At 41.2% G+C, this 19,649-nt stretch overlaps 2 protein-coding genes across 3 annotated transcripts; both read right to left on the bottom strand.

Annotated features, from left to right (window-relative positions):
- Positions 1 to 277: 277 nt before the first annotated feature.
- AK6 (adenylate kinase 6) lies at positions 278 to 19,639 on the bottom strand. 2 transcript variants are annotated; one of them, XM_003925773.4, is made up of 5 exons: positions 19,549 to 19,639; positions 16,912 to 17,004; positions 3,845 to 3,903; positions 3,600 to 3,745; positions 278 to 799 (listed from the first exon to the last, which is right to left on the bottom strand). In XM_003925773.4, the coding sequence occupies exons 1-5, from the start codon at positions 19,574 to 19,576 to the stop codon at positions 607 to 609; spliced, it is 519 nt and encodes a 172-aa protein (XP_003925822.1). In that variant the 5' UTR covers positions 19,577 to 19,639; the 3' UTR covers positions 278 to 606. The 2 variants fall into 2 exon arrangements, with proteins under 2 accessions (XP_003925822.1, XP_010334846.1); XM_010336544.3 differs by lacking the exon at positions 16,912 to 17,004 and having other exon boundaries at positions 19,549 to 19,616.
- On the bottom strand, positions 15,017 to 17,002 carry TAF9 (TATA-box binding protein associated factor 9). Its single transcript, XM_010336541.3, has 2 exons — positions 16,912 to 17,002; positions 15,017 to 15,915 (listed from the first exon to the last, which is right to left on the bottom strand). The coding sequence occupies exon 2, from the start codon at positions 15,896 to 15,898 to the stop codon at positions 15,107 to 15,109; it is 792 nt and encodes a 263-aa protein (XP_010334843.1). The 5' UTR covers positions 15,899 to 15,915; positions 16,912 to 17,002; the 3' UTR covers positions 15,017 to 15,106.
- Positions 19,640 to 19,649: the final 10 nt, after the last annotated feature.

Below are 19,649 nucleotides of genomic sequence, written 5' to 3'. Positions count from 1 at the left end.
AGTGAAAAAAGGTACAGAATAGTGTGTACAACATACTATTATATTCTTTTAAAAATGTACACACATATATATACACTGTGCAGGCATAAAACCTCTGAAAAGACATATGGGAAACCAGTAACATTATTTCCTAAAGGGAAGGAACCTGTGATGCCTGGAAACAGGGTGGTCTGGAAGGGAGATCTAACTTTTCAACACTTTTTATATATCTTTTGAATTTTGTATAGAGTACAACACTTCCCTTTTTCTCTAAAGAAAGAAAAAAGGAATACTCTGATGATTTATCTTTAGTTTTATTTTAAGCAATCATCTGTATTTTTTCTGTAATAAAAGATATCCACCCATTTTGTCAGATTTATTTATCTTTAGCAATTTAAGTATTAAAATCACAGTTTTTGCCTCATCCTTAATAATGCTATATTCATTATATTTCAGATGTTTACCTTTCTCACAGAGAAAAAGAAACACAGGCATAAACCTATATACTATCCATCTGCTAGTCCTGCAAGGTGATTTTAATAAAGTGTTACTGATACCTGAACAATTTCTATGATGTTGGCAGAGAGATATCAACAAGAGTGATTATAAAGTAGCTAGCCTTATAAGTCAAGAGTTATGATCTTTGATCCACTGCTCAATCCATTTCAAGATCTGATCTACATTATTTTCTAGCTCTTCTGGTTTATTGCTGGGCAGCTGATGCACGATTTCTTCCTTGTAGGATTCTGTGGCTTCTTCATAAATAACTTGAAAAATCTCACATTGAATATTGTCTGTTAGTTTCTTCTCATTATAACCCCTAGAAGGCAGGGAGGTTAAACAAACAAAAAGAAAAGTAAGTGGCATTAATTCGAGTTTTAGAAACATACCAGAAACGGAACACTTTGAAATACATAAAAAATTACAGAAAGACACTTATGGTCTCTTCACCTAGAGAGGAAAGACTGATACCTGTTTAAACTATAAAGTTTATTGACACTAGGGCTAACTAAGGATCACAAGCCCAACATTTAGATTTGTTTGAGGTTCCCCCCACCCCCCAGTTTGTCAACTATTCAATAAATTCCCAATGAATTTTTAGCAGAACTCCCGTAACTTAGTAATAAGAAGATGTGTAACCCAATTAAAACCTGAGCAAAGGTTCTGAGTATTTCTCCAAGGAAGATACACAACTGTCTAATAAGCACATGAAAAGATGTTCAGCATCTCTAGCGATCAAGGAAATGCAAATCAAAATTACAATTCACATGGATGCCTACAACCAAAAGATGAACAATAACAGATGTTGGTGAGGATGTGGAGAAATTAGAACTCTCATACACAGATAGTTTGAATATGAGATGATGAAGCCACTAAGGAAAACAATTTGGCAGTTATTCAAAGGGTCAAATAAAAAGTTTCCATATTACCCAGGAATTCAATTCCTAGATATATCAACAAGAGAAATAAACACATGATGTCCACACAAAAACATATGCAAAAATGTTTATAGATACAATATTCATAACAGCCAAAAAGTAAAAACCCAAATGTCCACAACCTGATAAATGTATTTTAAAAATGATATGTCCATATAAGGGGATAGTACTTGGCAATAAAAAGGAATGAAGTACTGGTACATGCTACAACACAAATGAACCTTGAAGACATACTACTTGAAAGAAGACAGACATAAAAGTCCATATCCTGTATGATTTCATTTATATGAAATGTCTAGTATAGACAAATCCATAAAGATAGAAAGTAGATGATTGGTTGCCTAGGGCTGGGGAACTGAGGGTTAAGTGGGAAGTGACTACTACTAGGCATGGGGTTTCTTTTGGGGTGACAAAAAAATTCTAAAATTGGTTGTGGTAATGATTGTACAACTTTTTGATATACAAAAAACTGAACAACTGATATATACACCTATTATGTATACATAAAACTGGAAAAAAAAAACCTGAATTATGTACTTTAAATGGGTGAATGTACATTAAATCTCAATAAGGTAGATTATTTTTGTTTTTTGGTTGCTGTTTTTGAGACAGAGTCTTGCTTTGTCAAGCAGGCTGGAGTGCAGCGGTGCAATCATGGCTCACTGCAGCCTCAACCTTCCAAGCCCAAGCATTCCTCCCATCTCAGCCTCCAAAGTAGCTGGGACCACAGGTGCATGCCACCACACTTGGCTAAATTTTTTTTTTTTTTTTTTTGTAGAGACCTGGGTCTTGCTATGCTGCCCAGGCTGGTCTCAAACTCCGGGGCTCAAGCAATCATCTTGCCTCAGCCTCCCAAATTGCTGGGATTATAAGTGTGAGATGTGAGCCATCCTGCCTCCCCCCGACCATTCAACCATGCCCAGCCTAAAGCTGTTACTTTTCTATAACCTTTTCAATAGTTTAAAATACTAACTAGCTCTCTCACAGTTTTTTTCATACTTTAGTCATACCCTTGGCTATATATGTAAAACAGTAACTTTTTAATCAAAATTTTAATTTGTCTTGATTGAAAAAAGGCATATGTACCACATATATGTACCATATAGTATCTATTACTTCTCTGCCCCAAAACTTTTAATGGCTTTTCACTGCCTAAAGAAAGTAAGTTTTAGGTCTAGCCCCAATTTAACTTCTTCTATACGTATATTTGCTACCATACTATTCTGTGCAAGGATTTTACAAGTATCCCAAACAATAGTGGTTAGTCAGAGTTGACTCTAATCAGTAAAAACCACAAATTCTGTCTCTGACCTTAAGCAAAATTCTGGAGCTTTCCTTTCTGGGATTGCCCTCTAATTTCTCTAGAATCCCCATATTCCCACAGCTTTGATCAAAAGACAGTGGGGGAAAAAAAAAGACTTCCCTAAAAGTTTCTCTTTACTCATTCTTCTGCATTAAATCCGATGCTCCATTTGTCGGTTTAACTCGGGTATCTGGTAAAGATTGTGAAATGCTAGTTTATTTTGTTAGTTTTTCATAAGCTTTCCCATTCCTGATGTGGGGATAAATTGAGGAAGTACAGTCAATAAGCAAAGAGTATGTTAGGGATTTGGCTGTTTTCCTAGCAAGGGTTTTTACATCAAAGAAAAAGCATGGCTAAATAGGGTTTCTACATAGTACATTTTGCTCAATCAGATTTGTCAGTTGAGATATTAATTTACTCAGAAAGTACTGCCCATATTTTAAAGTAGTCATATTTTCAAATAAAACCCTTTATTAGCTGGGTGCTGTGACTCACACCTGTAACCCCAGGACTTTGGGAGGCTGAGGTGGGCAGATTGCTTGAGCCCAGGAGTTTGAGACCAGTCTGGGCAACATGGCGAGACCTCATCTCTACAAAAAATACAAAAATTAGCCAGGCATGGTGGCATGTGCCTGTGGTCTCAGTTAGTCAGGAGGCTGAGGCATGAGACTTGCTTGAACAAGGGAGGTAGAGGTTGCAGTCAGCTGAGATCACACCACTCACTGCCTTCCAGCCAGGTTGACAGAGAGAGACTTTGTCTCAAAAAAAAAACAAAACCAAACTCAAAAACCCTTTATCATGGTACTTCTGGCCAATTTCAGGAATCTGAATAAAAGTTAATACTATGCTTTAAGAATCTGATGTTTTTCCTTTCTTACCTTGTTTCAAGTCTTTCGTACAATACATTGGTATCTGTTCTCAGCACAAAAACTATATGAAACCAGCGTTCAGGGAAGAAATCACAACCATGGTAATCAACAATAACTCCACCTTCTCTCATTTGGTTATCTAACTCATCAACTACCTGTAAGAAAAGTTAAAAAAAAATGCTTCTTAAGAAAACTGAAGTCAACTTTCCTATTAAATTCAACAAATGCATACTTTGTGAAAAAGTCATACTTACTCTGTCTTCATCTAAAATGGGACAATCATACTCTTCATCATAGCCATCATATAATTGTTCTAAAAGAAATTTAGAATTGCTTGTTAAAATAGTATTTTCTAAGTAACTTTAAGTAATTTTCAACTATTTCTAGACTTTAGAAAAGGAAATGTATTATCAATTATTATTTTAAATACTAACAAATGTCACAAACACCAAATATAAAGGAGCCATACTGACTGACAAATTAGAATTTTGTCTATAGAGAAACTTGAATAGCAGTGTATTTGAAACTGCTTTAAATATCAAAACTGAAACCAACTATAAAGAGTGAATAAGCTGGGCGTGGTGGCTCACGCCTGTAATCCCAGCACTTTGGGAGGCCGAGATGGGTGGATCACAAGGTCAAGAGATCGAGACCATCCTGGTCAACATGGTGAAACCCCATCTCTACTAAAAATACAAAAATTAGCTGGGCATGGTGGCACACGCCTGTAGTCCCAGCTACTCGGGAGGCTGAAGCAGGAGAATTGCCTGAACCCAGGAGGCGGAGGTTGCGGTGAGCCAAGATCGCGCCATTGCACTCCAGCCTGGGTAACAAGAGCGAAACTCCGTCTCAAAAAAAAAAAAAAAGTGAATAGCCAACTTCAGAATTTGTGGGGCTATTAGTAGAAGCGGACTACATTGTTTTTGTTGAACTACAGATTGGTGGGAAGAGGAAACACCTGAACAAACACAAACACACTCAAATACATTAAAAGCAGATTCATTTATCAAAAGCAGTAACAGGCCAGGCATGGTGGCTTTGCGCTTGTAATCCTAGCATTTTGGGAGTCCGAGGTAGGAGGATCGCTTGAGCCCAGAAGTTCAAGACCAGCATGGGAAACATGTTGAGACCCTGTCTCTACAGGAAAAAAAAAAAAATTAGCCAGGCATGGTGGTACACACCTGTAGTCACAGTTTTTGGGAGACTGAGGTGGAAGGATTGCATCAGTCTGGGAGGCGGAGGTAACAGTGAGCTGAGATCATACCACTGTACTCCAGGGTGGGTGACAGAGCAAGACTCTGTCTCAAAAAAGAAAGAAAAAGTAGTAACAGATTGTTGATTCCAGAAATGAACCCTCTGTCACTGAGCTCACATCCTCATGGGGATTGAGAAGGGTCAGGACCCAGATGCTCCTGAACAGTATCTTTACTTCTAGATTTCCAGCATCCCAAACTGCCATTCCTCCTAAAAGTTAAATAGTCTTATTTCAGAAGGCAAAACAAAAATAATGTACAAAGTTACAAAGGAGGCAAATTTAAATTTAACATAAGAACTTTCCAGGCCTGGCGCGGTGGCTCAAGCCTGTAATCCCAGCACTTTGGGAGGCCGAGATGGGTGGATCACGAGGTCAAGAGATCGAGACCATCCTGGTCAACATGGTGAAACCCCGTCTCTACTAAAAATACAAAAAAATCAGCTGGGCATGGTGGTGCGTGCCTGTAATCCCAGCTACTCAGGAGGCTGAGGAAGGAGAATTGCCTGAACCCAGGAGGCGGAGGTTGCGGTGAGCCGAGATGGCGTCATTGCACTCCAGGCTGGGTAACAAGAGCAAAACTCCGTCTCAAAAAAAAAAAAAAAAAAAAAAAAAAAAGAACTTTCCAACAAATCACAGCTGGCTTTCAAAAGTTTTCTTTCAGGAGGTAAGACATACCATCTTACCCTTCCCCACAGCTGCTAGGAGGCATTAATGTAAGGTAGGCTTAGATCATCCATTAGCCATCTCTGAGAGCAGGTTATATAGCAGTCTTCCCACCTCTTTCCCCTTAATATTTTGGTATGGGTTGAAATGAGATTAAAATGAACCTAAGTTCTGAAGGGACACAGGAGTAGTCTGATGGTCACTAGGGGGCACTGAGGCAGTTGTAACTCCTTGTCTTGCTTGGAGGGTCTGTGGGCTGATTCTGGGCACATAAACCACCTTTCTACTACCCTACTATGGCCTCTGCCTCCTCGGGCTATTCCTCACCTACCAGAAACTCTCTCAATCTAAAAAATTAAACTGTCTTGGTATAAAGAAAACTGAGTAACAATTTAGAAAACAATCTAAATACTTTATAACACAAACTCCAGATGGATCTATAAAGGAATGATTCATTTGAATTTGTTGAGTGGCAGAAATAAAAAGACTGATCCAGTCATTTAAAATGTTGACTCTCTTCCTTGAGGAATAATAAAGCTCTAAGAAAAGTAACAGATGGGAAAAATGACAAAGGATCGAAATGTAGATAATATAAAATAAAAAATAATATAAAAAATATAATACCAAAATAACAATAAATTGCTCAATAAACAAGAATTCACACAAGATGGAAAAGTGGAAAAAAAGTAAACACACATGAAAATATACTATTTTTACAATATTGTATTTTTTTAACAGTACCACAAAATCTAAGAATACAGCTGATTCTGTGCTATGCGGCAATCTTGAATAGGTAAACATGGAGATCCCTTCATATTTTAAATCTTTGACTTTTTTTTTTTTTTGAGACGGAGTTTCGCTCTTGTTACCCAGGCTGGAGTGCAATGGCGCGATCTCGGCTCACCGCAACCTCCGCCTCCTGGGTTCAGGCAATTCTCCTGCCTCAGCCTCCTGAGTAGCTGGGATTACAGGCACGTGCCACCATGTCCAGCTAATTTTTTGTATTTTTAGTAGAGACGGGGTTTCACCACGTTGACCAGGATGGTCTCGATCTCTCGACCTCGTGATCCACCCGCCTCGGCCTCCCAAAGTGCTGGGATTACAGGCTTGAGCCACCACGCCCGGCCTAATCTTTGACTTTTAAAAGATGTCTTTGGCCGGGCATGGTGGCTCACGCTTGTAATCTGAGCACTTTGGGAGGCCAAGGCAGGTGGATCTCCTGAGGTCAGGAGTTGGAGACCAGCCTGGCCAACATGGTGAAACCCCCTCTACTAAAATACAAAAATTAGGCCGGTATTGTGGTGGGCGCCTATAATCCCAGCTACTCAGGAGGCTGAGGTTGCTGTGAGCTGAGATCATGCTACTGCACTCCAGCCTGAGTGACAGATCAAGAGTCCATCTTAAAAAAATAGTAAAGGATGACTTGAACCAACATATGCTGTCTAAAATAGATGTGTCAACTTTTAGGATTAAAGTCTTTATTTTTATATGGATAGGGTCTCATTCTGTTGCCCAGTCTAGAGTGCAGTGGCACAATCACAGCACTAGCCTCGACCTCCTGGGCTCAAGTGACCCTCCCATCTCAGCCTCCCGAGTAGCTGGGACTACAGGCGTGTGCCACCACACCTGGGTAATTTTTTTGTTCTTTGTAGAGGTGAATTTTTGTATTTTTTGTAGAGATGAGGTCTCCTTATGTTGCCCAGGCTGGTCTTGAACGCCTGAGTTCAAGAAATCCTTCTGCCACGGCCTCCCAAAGTGTTAAGATTATAGGTGTGAGCCACCATGCCCAGACAGGATTAAAGTCTTTATACTAAATGCTGAAGTGCAGAAATTCTTAAATCATGTTAATATATTTTTATTTACTTTTTTTTTTTTGAGACAGAGTCTCGCTCTGTCGCCCGGGCTGGAGTGCAATGGTGCGATCTTGGCTCACCGCAACCTCCACCTCCTGGACTCAAGCAGTTCTCCTGCTTTGGCCTCAGCCTCCTGAGTAGCTGGAATTACAGGCACGTGCCACCACACCCAACTAACTTTTATACTTTTAATAGAGACGGGGTTTCACCATGGTAAAGCTGGTTTTAAACTTTGGACCTCAAGTGATCTACCGGCCTCAGCCTCCCAAAGTGCTGGGATTACAGGTGTGAGCCACCACACCCAGCCATGTTAATCTGTTTTAATAAAATAGTGTAATCCAAACTTTAATTATTTTTGAGACAGGGGTTCACTTTGTCACCCAGGCTGGAGTGCAGTGGTGCAATTTGAGCTCACTCCAGCCTCAGCCTCCTGGGTTGAAGTTATCTTCCTGACTGAGCCCCACCAAGTATCTGGGACTATAGGTATGTCCCACCATGTCTGGCTAATTTTTGTATTTTTTGTAGAGACAGGGTCTCATCATGTTGCCGAGGCTGGTCTCGAACTCCTGAGCTCAAGTGATCTGCCTGCCTTGGCCTCCCAAAGTGCTGGGACTGCAAGCATGTGCCATTGTGCTCAGCTGTAATCCAAACTTGTCAACACTCATTCACACAAAACAATTAAATTTTTAAAAAGAGAAAGAAAATTAATAAAAGTTTTAAAAACAAAACAAAAAAAAACAAATAAAAATATAAACATTCATTCCCAAAAACATTCACCAAACACCACATACCAGTGACCTAAGGGATTATGAGGACATAATTGATAAAGTGAACAAGAAGACAAACAATCCTTCCTTCAGAGTTTAAAACAAAGTGGGAGAAGACAGACAAGTCACCTGGAAATTAAAATATTTTAATGTTATAGTTCATGGTGATATGGGAGCAGTAAGAATGGACACCTAACATAAACTTGGGATATTAAGGGAGGCTTCCTGGAGGAAGTGACATCTAAGCAGAGACTTGCAGTAGTTAGATATATTTAAAAACAAAAAAAACAAAAAACACTAGGGAAGACTCTTCTAAATAGAGAAAACAAGATAGTCAAAGGTATAGACTAGGAAGGGGCAGGCCATTTCAAAGGAGGTAAAGTCAGAACAATGAGAAAATAAGTGGTAAGGGGTCAGGTAAACTGAGGCTACTTTAGAAAGTTTCAACTGGAAGCCAAATTTATACTTGCCTATACATAGGATCTTAAGCAAAGATCAGTTTGATTTGATTAAAGGACCAAGAGATTAGAAAATTATATCAACTTTCTAAACAAAGCTTTGTGTCTTATTTAATTCCAGGTACAGATACATTACTTGCAGAAAAAAAATCAACTGTGGGACTAGAGTTAAATGGTATGACCCTGGCTCACTGCAACCTCTCCCTCCTGGGTTCAAGTGATTCTCCTGCCCAGCCCCCTGAGGAGCTGGGATTACAGGTGCCTGCCACCACACCTGGCTAATTTTTATGTTTAGTAGCAACAAGGTTTTACCATGTTGGCCAGTCTGGTCTGGAACTCCTAACTTCAGGTGATCCACCCGCCTTGGCCTCCCAGTACTGAGATTACAGGCATGAGCCACTGAGCCAGGCTCCACCTTCCCACCCCCAATTTTTTTTAAAGCTCATTCTTACCTTAAAAAACCTTCCCAGCTACTGCTATTTGTCAAACTGTATAATCATGATGTTACGTTTAACTGCCATCCTAGAACTTACACACACTCAAGTGAAAGCTGTTCTTTAATCATATTGGGATGTTAATTATTTTGACACTGCTGCCAACACTTGAAATATTTTCATATTTCTTCTTTTGGAAACATATTCACCACATTTACCTCAACTCAACAAGAAGCTGATAACTCTAAAGCAATTAGAACAAGAAATTAACTGGTTTAGAATGATTGGGTGCCTTTAAAATATCTGGCTTTTTATGTGGAGAGAAAAGGGCAATTAATTCTGCATAGTGAAGTTAGAGAGCCAAAGATGACACTGGCATTGGGCCTCTTAAGGAGTTGTAAGGAAGATAAGGGAACCTATAAAGAGAACAGCATGCATAAAGACTCGAAGTAGAAAATTCCAAGTGTTTGAGAATACTAGGGTATGACGAGTACACTGAAGGGGACATGGGGAGAGAATGGCTGCTGGTAAACCGTGGCCATTTTATTAAAAATTTCCTGTATTTCCTTAAGGAGGATGGACTATGTGCATAAAAAGTTCAAATCATGTCATTCTCCTTCCTCGCTTTTAAGGAAACAATAGTGTAGATGAGGAAGGAAAGAGATACTGAAGAGGTCAAATAGGAGATTCTAGGTAGGATTCTAGGCACAGCACCAGTGGTCTTGATGGAATAGGGGTACAGTAGGGATGTGTCAGAGAAACCATAAAGATATAAAGGCCAAGTGGATCTGTGTGGAGAGAGTGAATGTGTATCTACATGTCTGAGAGGTAGAAATCAGAGGAATGGGCAAGTATAGTCAAGGATGTCTCCAGAGCATGTGCTTTAAACATACTCACTTAGAGCTGTAAACATCTGGGAACTATTCAGATTGTTATGTCTAATAGGTGTCTAGAAATTGGGCTGTTTTAATTATAAATTTAAGAGTCATCAGCACAAGGGAGTGACTAGTCCTGAGTGAGGGAGATTACTAGTAGGAGGGGCAGGATTACAAGATGGCTGCAATGAAGTCATGGGGGAAACAGGTGGAAGGGAAAGGACCAGATGCAAAGATGGGGAGAGAGCAGTGTCAGAGAGGCCAATAGAAGAATAAGTTTCCAAGACTTCCAGTGGGAGTTGATAAGGGGAGAGGAAAAATGGGATTCAGAAAAGAAAAGAACAGGGAACAGCATTTTTTCTTTCTGTAAAGGGCCAGATAATACCTTACACTTTACAGGCTAGTCTTCAGCTCAGAAGTCATACAAAAACAACAGTAGCTTGCCAACCCCTGGGTTAGAGATATATCAAGATTCTAAGTGTTGAAGGCTAAACTATGCTTTACAATTTCTATTGGAAATGGATCCAATGTCAATATATTACTTTGTCTAGACCTATGGGTATCCTGCATTTAGGAACAGAGGCCAAAGACTGAAAAACTGGTGCCAGGAAAATTAAGGATGCTAGTAAGAGTATACTTACATGATTGCGTATAGGATAGGGTATCAAGTGAGCAGGCATCTTCAGACTGTGAGAATAGTAGTAAGAAAAGCATTCTTATGGGCTGAGCACAGTGGCTCACGCCTGTAATCCCAGCACTTTGAGAGGCTGAGGCAGGTGGATCACAAGGTCAGAAGTTAGAAACCAGCCCGACTAGGCCGGGCGCGGTGGCTCACGCCTGTAATCCCAGCACTTTGGGAGGCCAAGGCGGGTGGATCATGAGGTCAAGAGATTGAGACCATCTGGTCAACATGGTGAAACCCCGTCTCTACTAAAAATACAAAAAATCAGCTGGGCATGGTGGCGCATGCCTGTAATCCCAGCTACTCAGGAGGCCGAGGCAGGAGAATTGCCTGAACCCAGGAGGTGGAGGTTGCGGTGAGCTGAGATCGCGCCATTGCACTCCAGCCTGGGTAACAAGCGCAAAACTCCGTCTTAAAAAAAAAAAAAAAAAAAAAAAACAGCCCAACTAACATGGTGAAAACCCATCTCTACTAAAAATACAAAAATTAGCCGGGCTTGGTGGTGCATGCCCGTAATCCCAGCTACTCAGGAGGCTGAGGCAGGAGAATCGCTTGAACCCAGGAGGTAGAGGCTGCAATGAGCCAAGATCTCACCACTGCACTCCAGCCTGGGCAACAGACTCCATCTCCAAAAAACAAATAAATAAAAGAGAAGCATTTTTATATTCATACCACAGTAAGACTCTTAATAGTTTTGTTTTGTTTTGTTTTGTTTTTAATTGAGACAGAGTCTTCTTCTGTTGCCCAGGCTAGAGTACAGTGGCATGATCTTGGCTCACTATAACCACTGCCTCTCAGGTTCAAACGATTCTCCTGCCTCAGCCTCCCGAGTAGCTGGGATTACAGGCACCCGCAGCAATGCCCAACTGATTTTTTTTGAGACAGTGTCTCACTCTGTCTTGCTCAGGCTGGAATGCAGTGACATGATCTCGGCTCACTGCAGCCTCTGCCTCCTGGGTTCAAGTGATTCTTCTGTCTCAGCCTGCTAAGCAGCTGAGATTACAGTCGTCCACCACCATATCCAGCTAATTGTTTGTATTTTTAGTAGAGATGGGTTTCACTATGTTGGCCGGCGTTTGGTATTGAATTCCTGATCTTAGGTGATCCACCTGCCTCAGCTTCCCAAAATGTTGGGATTACAGGAATGAGCCACCACATTGGGCCAAAGTGCTGGAATTTATAGGCATGAGCCACCATGCCCAGCCAGTTTTCTTAAACTTAATTCCCCACCTAATTTTTTTTGCCTTGGTTTCAAGAGTAAAGATAACCTCTCTCAACTACTACTGCAATTCCACATGATCACTAGGATGATACTAAACTTTTAGAAATATGTTTAAAATTAGGGTTTTTTGTTTTGTTTTGTTTTGTTTTTGAGACGGAGTTTCGCTCTTGTTACCCAGGCTGGAGTGCAATGGCGCGATCTCGGCTCACCGCAACCTCCGCCTCCTGGGTTCAGGCAATTCTCCTGCCTCAGCCTCCTGAGTAGCTGGGATTACAGGCACACGCCACCACACCCAGCTAATTTTTTGTATTTTTAGTAGAGACGGGGTTTCACCATGTTGACCAGGATGGTCTCGATCTCTTGACCTCGTGATCCACCCACCTCGGCCTCCCAAAGTGCTGGGATTACAGGCTTGAGCCACCGCACCCGGCCAAAATTAGGGTTTTCTTAAAGGCTTTTTTCTGACTTTAGTGAACATCAGAATAAGTCTCATTTATTTACAGCAAGGTTTCTCAACCTTATTACAAATGACATTTTGAGTCTGGTAATTATTAGGGGAGACGGGACTGTCCTGTGAACTGTAGGCTCTTTAGTAGAATCCCTGGCCACTAATCACTAGATGGCAGTAGTAAATCTGGCGATCACCTCCCCCTCCACACAACCAAAAACATCTTCGTACATATACTCTCAAAGGGCAAAAATCACCTAGTTGAGAAACACTGCATTATAGATGACTGCCTGGTTTCCCTTAAAATACATCACAACTTGAAATAAAAATGAGGTTGGATGCCTCAGAATATCTCCGGATACATTCAAACAGGATCTGGCTTAAAAAATCTGGCATGTCAAACCTTACAAAGCACCTCATCAGGCCTGGCGAAATGGCTAACACCTGTAATCCCAGCACTTTGGGGAGGCCAAGGTGGGAGAATCACTTGAGCCTGGGAACAGGAGACCAGCCTAGGTAACACAGTGAGGACTTGTCTATAGTCCCAGCTACTGGGGAAGCTGAGGCGGGAGGATCATTTGAGTCTGGGAGGCTGAGGTTGCAGTAAGGGGAAACTGCAACTGTACTCCAGCCGGGGCCACAGAGCAAGACCCTGTCTCAAAAACAAACAAACGAAGAAAAAACAATGAAAAAACCCCACAAAGTACCTTCATCAAACTCCAGGTCAAGTCAGATCAGAAATGCTTTACCTGGCATTACAGAAGGGAGGAAAAAACTTTTCCTTTAGCACTTAGATCCTATTTCATGAAATAATCTCACTAATAAAGAACAAAGAGGATGGTTGGGACTATACACAACTGACTAAAATGGTGTTTGAGTACCCCAGGTACGGTGGCTCACATCTGTAATCCAAGCACGTTGGGAGGCTAAGGCAGAAGGATCACTTGAGCCCAGGAATAAACCAGCCTGGGCAACAAAGCCAGACCCTATCTCTGCAAAAAACTTTAAATTAGCCAGGCAGGGTGGTGTGTGCCTGTAGTCCCAGCTACCAGGGAGGCTGAGGCAGGATGATCACTTAAGCCCAGGAGTTCAGGGATGCAATGAGCTATCATCAGGCCACCACACTCTAGCATGGGCAACAGAGCAAGACTCTTGTCTCAACGAAATGAAATGGTGTGAGTAGAGGTAGGAGAGGACCCAAAGAGGAAGACAAGTGCCTCTTACTGGATTGTCCTTGGTCTGTTGTTATCATTGTTCTCAATGCTATTATTATTTTAGAAATGTTAAATTGAGTGAAAGTAACATTGGAATGCATGAATGAAATTGACTATTGTGTGACTCAGAAAGGTGGCATTCAATAGTGAGGAACAAAACCAGATTTCATATAGATCTATAAGATGGAAAGACCAGGTGCAGTAGCTCACACCTGTAATCCCTGCACTTTGGGAGGCCGAGGTGAGTGGATCACTTGAGGCCAGGCGTTCAAAACCAGCCTGGACAACATGGTGAAAGACCATCTGTACTAAACATAGAAAAATTAGCAAGGTATGGTGGTACACGCCTGTAATTCCAGCTACTCCAGAGGCTCAGGTATAAGAATAGCTTGAACCTGGGACATGGAGGCTGCAGTGAGCTGAGACTGTGCCACTGCACTCCACCTGGGCAACAGAGCAAGATTCTACCTCAAGAAATAAAATAAAATGGAAAATGAGTAGCTGTATGAAAGCAAACTACAACCTTGTGAAATTGATGTTCTTTTGGACAAAAAAAAAAATTAAAAATCAAAAAAATATAGACTGCCAGGCGCGGTGGCTCATGGTGTAATCCCAGCACTTTGGGAGGCTGAGGCAGGTGGATCATGAGGTCAGGAGTTTGAGACCAGCCTGTCCAACGTGGTGAAACCCCGCATCTACTAAAAATACAAAAATTAGCTGGTCATGGTGGCATATGCCTGTAATCTCAGCTACTCAGGGCTGAGGCAAGAGAACTGCTTGAACCTGGGGGGGTGGAGGTTGCAGTGAGCCAAAATTGCACCACTGCACTCCAGCCTGGGTGACAGAGACTCCAGCTCAAAAATAAAATTTAAAAAAAAAAAAAAAAAAAAAAAAAAAAATATATATATATATATATATATATATATATATATATATATATATAAAAGCTATAACCTAATAATTATCAGACCTGGATTAAAAGTGAACATGATACTGACTTATAGTATCAGGAATATGAAGAACAAAGATGCTCAAAACCTGCAAAAAGAGACACTAATTTTTTAAGTGGAGACATACTGGAAGACACTAAGGTTTCTTAGTATAACCAAAGGGACAGAAAAATGGGACCTAGGACGTTTGGTGATTCAGAAAGATCAACAAAGCAGGTAAGAATTCACTATGAATAAAAATCCTGACCAAGTGGTCTCTCCAAAGAGGACTCATGGTTATACTTCAGCAATCTGAGAGAATGGATCACAAGAGTGACATACACACTAGAGAGCCTACTATGATCTATATATCTGAGGACACTCGAGGTGACACACTAATGGTAATAACAGAATGCAGTACTACAAGTTGCTGCAACTGTCAACTGTTACTCCTCTTGGTGACAACAGGGAGAAAACTGCTTTTAAAAACATAATTGCCAAAGCACCAACAATCAAGTTAATGAATGACAACTTTATTTTTCTTACACTTTTAAGGCTGAACCTTCATTTAAATTGAAAAGTATGATAATTGTATTTACTCATTAAATATTATTAAAGTTTTCTAAAACACAACTTGAAAACATCCAGCATGCATGTTTAATATCAGTACAATAAATTCAAGACCAAGTATACATGTTACATGCAGCAAGGCTAGATTACAAATTATCATAGTCATCGTCATCATCATCATCATCATCATCTTCATGTTTTCTTTTTAATGCATTTGATGATTCATTGGCAGTATTTTGTGATGATACCATATTAGTGGTAATAAGAATGTTTTTGGACCCAATTAATGATGGATTAATGAGAACATTCTGAACTGCTGAAGTTGCAGGAATTGAAGCTTTTACAGCTGGAGACTGCGATGTAGGCATCTGTACTGTAAACCTTTGTCCCGTGAGGGACATGGGAGTTCCCACTTTAGTTGAAACAGACATGGTCTGTGGGGTTGGTGTGCCTAGTGTGGGAGTACTTGGTCTGCTAGTAACCGAACCAACACTTAACCGCGGGACTGTTATTCTTCCTGCAGAAGTTGATGACTTTTTCTGTAAAGATTTCAGCCTATAGTTTGGAGCTGTTAAGCAATACCTATCAGGTGGCAACCTAGGACCTGAATATGGCTTGATTAATGGCAAAGGCGTTTGATTTCTTTGCCTTGCAATATCTAATAAAAAATCTCTTGGGGGAGGAGAGGTAAAAGACTGATCGGCGCGGCACTGGATTGCCAATCGCACATCATCTGCATCAACAGTAGCTTTCTTAGCATGGCTTGAATAAATTTTTGCATCATCTAGAATTGTGGTCACATATCGGAAGGCAAACTCCAACATCTGATTTATAACTCTTGGCTCATATTCTGTAATCCCCATATCCTTCAGGATTTGTGCCATCATCTGTGCATCTTTCGGCATGCTCTTGGGAGAAGCCATCTTGCCAGACTCCATGATATCCGATGATCAGACTTTAGATCATTTGAAAAAAATATGTACATTAGATCAATCTGAAATAGTTACTTTAGTAGCAACTGTCAGGAACTTAAAAAATTTTAAATCTATGTTAAACTGTTAAAAATTTTTTTTAAAAATCAAACTATGTTTTCTTAATTTTAATGAGGCATACTTTAAATCCCTTTACTTAAATTTATTGAGTTCCTACCATGTACAAATCATTGTTGCCTATAAAAATATGAAGACACACAAGAGATCGAGACCATCCTGGTCAACATGGTGAAACCCCGTCTCTACTAAAAATATAAAAAGAAAAAAAATTAGCTGGGCATGGTGGCGTGTGCCTGTAATCCCAGCTACTCAGGAGGCTGAGGCAGGAGAATTGCCTGAACCCAGGAGGCAGAGGTTGCGGTGAGCCGAGATCGCGCCATTGCACTCCAGCCTGGGTAACAAGAGCGAAACTTGGTCTCAAAAAAAAAAAAAAAAAAAAGAAGACACAAATAAGGGAGCAATAAAAGATTAGGGGAAAACAGGGTAAAATAAATAACAATATCTATCATCTTAGGAAACATGCAGTTGCATGCAAATCTCAAACTAATCTAAGATACCATAGCATAATCATGTCCTATACCTGAACTCAAAGTAATCTTTTTCCAGTGAGACCAATATACTCACTGTGCTCATATACATGTTTAGCAGTACCAAACCTTTGTATGCTCAACTTAGAAACATTCTCCTTATTCACATTCTACCTATCCTAAATCCAGTATCTTCATAGGAGCCTTCCCAACTATTCATAAGAATTGCTAGCCATTTTGAAGACAGAAGGGAAAATGGTCAAAATAACCAGGACATAGCATTAGACACTTAGTATTTTTGTGGATTAACTAAGAGTATATATTCTTTAATGGCAAGCTGTTTTTTGTACCCCCTGACAATACCCAGCACTAACACTCCACTATCAGACTTTAAAATAAAAAAAGCAAATCTAACATCAAAGTGTCCCTTACCTTCTCGAGCTAAATCACCCACATTAATGTATTTCAGTCCTGATTTTGATGCAAGTTCTTTGCCTAGTGTGGTTTTTCCAACCCCTGGTGTACCTGTAAGATAAGCCACAGAAAAATACTGTTTGTGAAATACTACTCATCACACTGCAGCCCACCTTCGCCCCCCAGCCTTTTTTTTTTTGAGACAGAGTCTCCCCTGGTCTCTGCCCTTCTTAAGGTTCTTGATGAATGAAAAATCTTCTAATTAGCAATCAAATGTAAATTTTTTTTTTTGAGATGGAGTTTCCTTCTTGTCACCCAGGCTGGAATGCAGTGGCACAATCTCAACTCACTGCAACCTCCACCTCCCAGATACAAGTGATTCTCCTGCCTCAGCCTCCTGAGTGGCTGGAATTACAGGCATCTGCCACCACACCCAGCTAATTTTTGCATTTTTAGAGGTTTCCCCATATTGGCCAGGTTGGTCTCGAACTCCTGACCTCAGGTGATCTGCCCACCTCAGCCTCCCAAAGTGCTGGAATTACAGGCATGAGCCACCTCAATATGTACTACGATCTAATAAAAATTTTCCAAAGCTAACTGAATGTCAAAATATTACCCAGTGTATTGATCCTTCAAGGGTGAGGCTCAGCAGATTCTGACGAAGATCCAAACTGCCTGCTACCACCATGGAACTTCTCAGAATAAAATTAACCACCTCAAATCAATTACAGTTATTTACTTTTTTTTTTTAAAGACAAGATATCTCTTTGTTGCTCAGGTGGAGTGCAGCGGCACTTGGCTCACTGCAGCTTTGACCTCCTGGGCTCAAGCAATCCTCCCATTTCAGCATGTCCAGTAGATGAGGCCATAGGTGTGTACCACCATGCCCTGGTTAATTTTTGTAGATGGGGTTTGGCTATGTTGCCCAGGCTGAGCTCAAGCAATCTGCCCATCTCTCTCTCCCAAAGTGCTGGGATTACAGGCATAAGCCACCCACCCGGCCTATTTGCTTTAATTTAAATAGATTAAGAAACTGTTCATAGCCAGGTGTGGTGGCTCATGCCTGTAATCCCAGCAATTTGGGAGGCCAAGGCAGGGGGATCACTTAAGCTCAGAAGTTCGAGACCAGCCCCGGCAACATAATGAGACTGTCCCAAAACAAAAACAAAAACTGTTCATGTTAAAATGTAAGCAGTCTTACCCCTTGCACCCTTCCCTAAAGACAACCACTGTGAACCAGTTTCCCATACAAGTATATCTTCCCAGAGAAACTCTATTTATGTTGCATATGAATGTACATGTACATACTCTTTGTATATACATAAATACAACATATATTCCCTTTTACATAAATAACAATACTATATACTAAACATTGCTTCTTACCTTCCCCTTTTGATACCTATTATAATTACATTTCAAGATCAAATTTCTAATTTTCAGCTATTCAGGTTTAACATCCCTGAAATTAAACTTGAGCATAAGATAACAGGGATAATCCAGTTCCTATACGCAGGAGAGTAACAGTTACCTCAAGTCCACTATAATTCACCAAGTCTGACCACTGGACTCAACATGTTTTCAATAAAATGCTCACTTTAGAGTTTTGACAATGACACAATATTAATAACCAAGGCACTGTGTTTGATCCATGCAAAAAGATGTTGTAATATCTTCCACTGAAGAAATCTTAAATGCTAAATATTATTTGTGGCTGGTTAATCGGCACCTCTCAGAAACAGACTTGTCTCGTGCGCTGCCAACCATCTTATGTTTAGATGAACGCTGTAACTTTACTGCTTTATTTCTACCCAGTCTTAATTTTTCGGTACGTTCCAATAAAATCTACATGCATTAGATTTTTCCACGAATGGTCTACAATAAACACTTTCAGGACTAAAATATTCGATGAAGCCGTTACGCAGCATTTTAGTTCCTTCACTGATAACACGCACCCAGAATATGGCTTCAAAGACCCACTCCTACGCGAGAAACGACCCGAAATGCTCACTAAACGCCGCTCCTTCAAGGTGTTGGGGGGAACCTCTGATGTAACTCAACAAAGGCATACAGTAATTTAGTCACACCACAAACATCTGAACTCATTTCCCGAAATCTGATCTGAGGAGTTTATCACAAGCAAAGAAAAAATAAAATACGGCCCAGGAAGGCCTAAGGAGTGACGCATCCACCATTAATGGCTCTACTGTGGACCAGATATGGCCTTACATTATTTCGCTAAAAATCCCAAAGCCAACCCTGCCAAAGAATCAACAACCCATTTTACACACAAAAATACCAGATTCAGAAAGACTAAGCAGACCGCCAAGCAAGAGCGCTGGATCTGCCGACCTCTCTTCTCCCCCGGAAGTCTCGGGCCACCGGAATTAACGCTCGGCGTCCCCTCCCCCGCCTCCCGCCAAGCCCGCGAGGGTCGGCTCCCGCGGCGCTGCAGCCAGCTCGCGGCCCTCGCGAGGCCTCCAAACAGGACACTGAGCGGGCCCCGAAGCCCAGAGCACTCCGCAAACCTCGCTTGCCCCCGCCCAGCCCCTCCCGGGATGCCTCCAAACAGGACACTGAGCGGCGTCCAGGGCCCAGAGCACTCCATAAACCTCGCCTGCCCCCGCCCAGCCCCTCCCGGCCGCGCGCCCTGACCGGTGAGCAGGATGTTCGGAAGCAACATGGTCCTCGCTGCGACTGTTCCGATCACCTCGCTCAAGCGCCCTTTGCACTACGGGGAGGAGCCGGAAGGGGCG

This window comes from Saimiri boliviensis, chromosome 1 (genome assembly GCF_048565385.1).
Source record: "Saimiri boliviensis isolate mSaiBol1 chromosome 1, mSaiBol1.pri, whole genome shotgun sequence".
NCBI classification, from domain to species: Eukaryota; Metazoa; Chordata; class Mammalia; order Primates; family Cebidae; genus Saimiri; species Saimiri boliviensis.
Note: the sequence above shows the minus strand (reverse complement) of the source record. Positions and strands in the feature narration are given on the sequence as shown.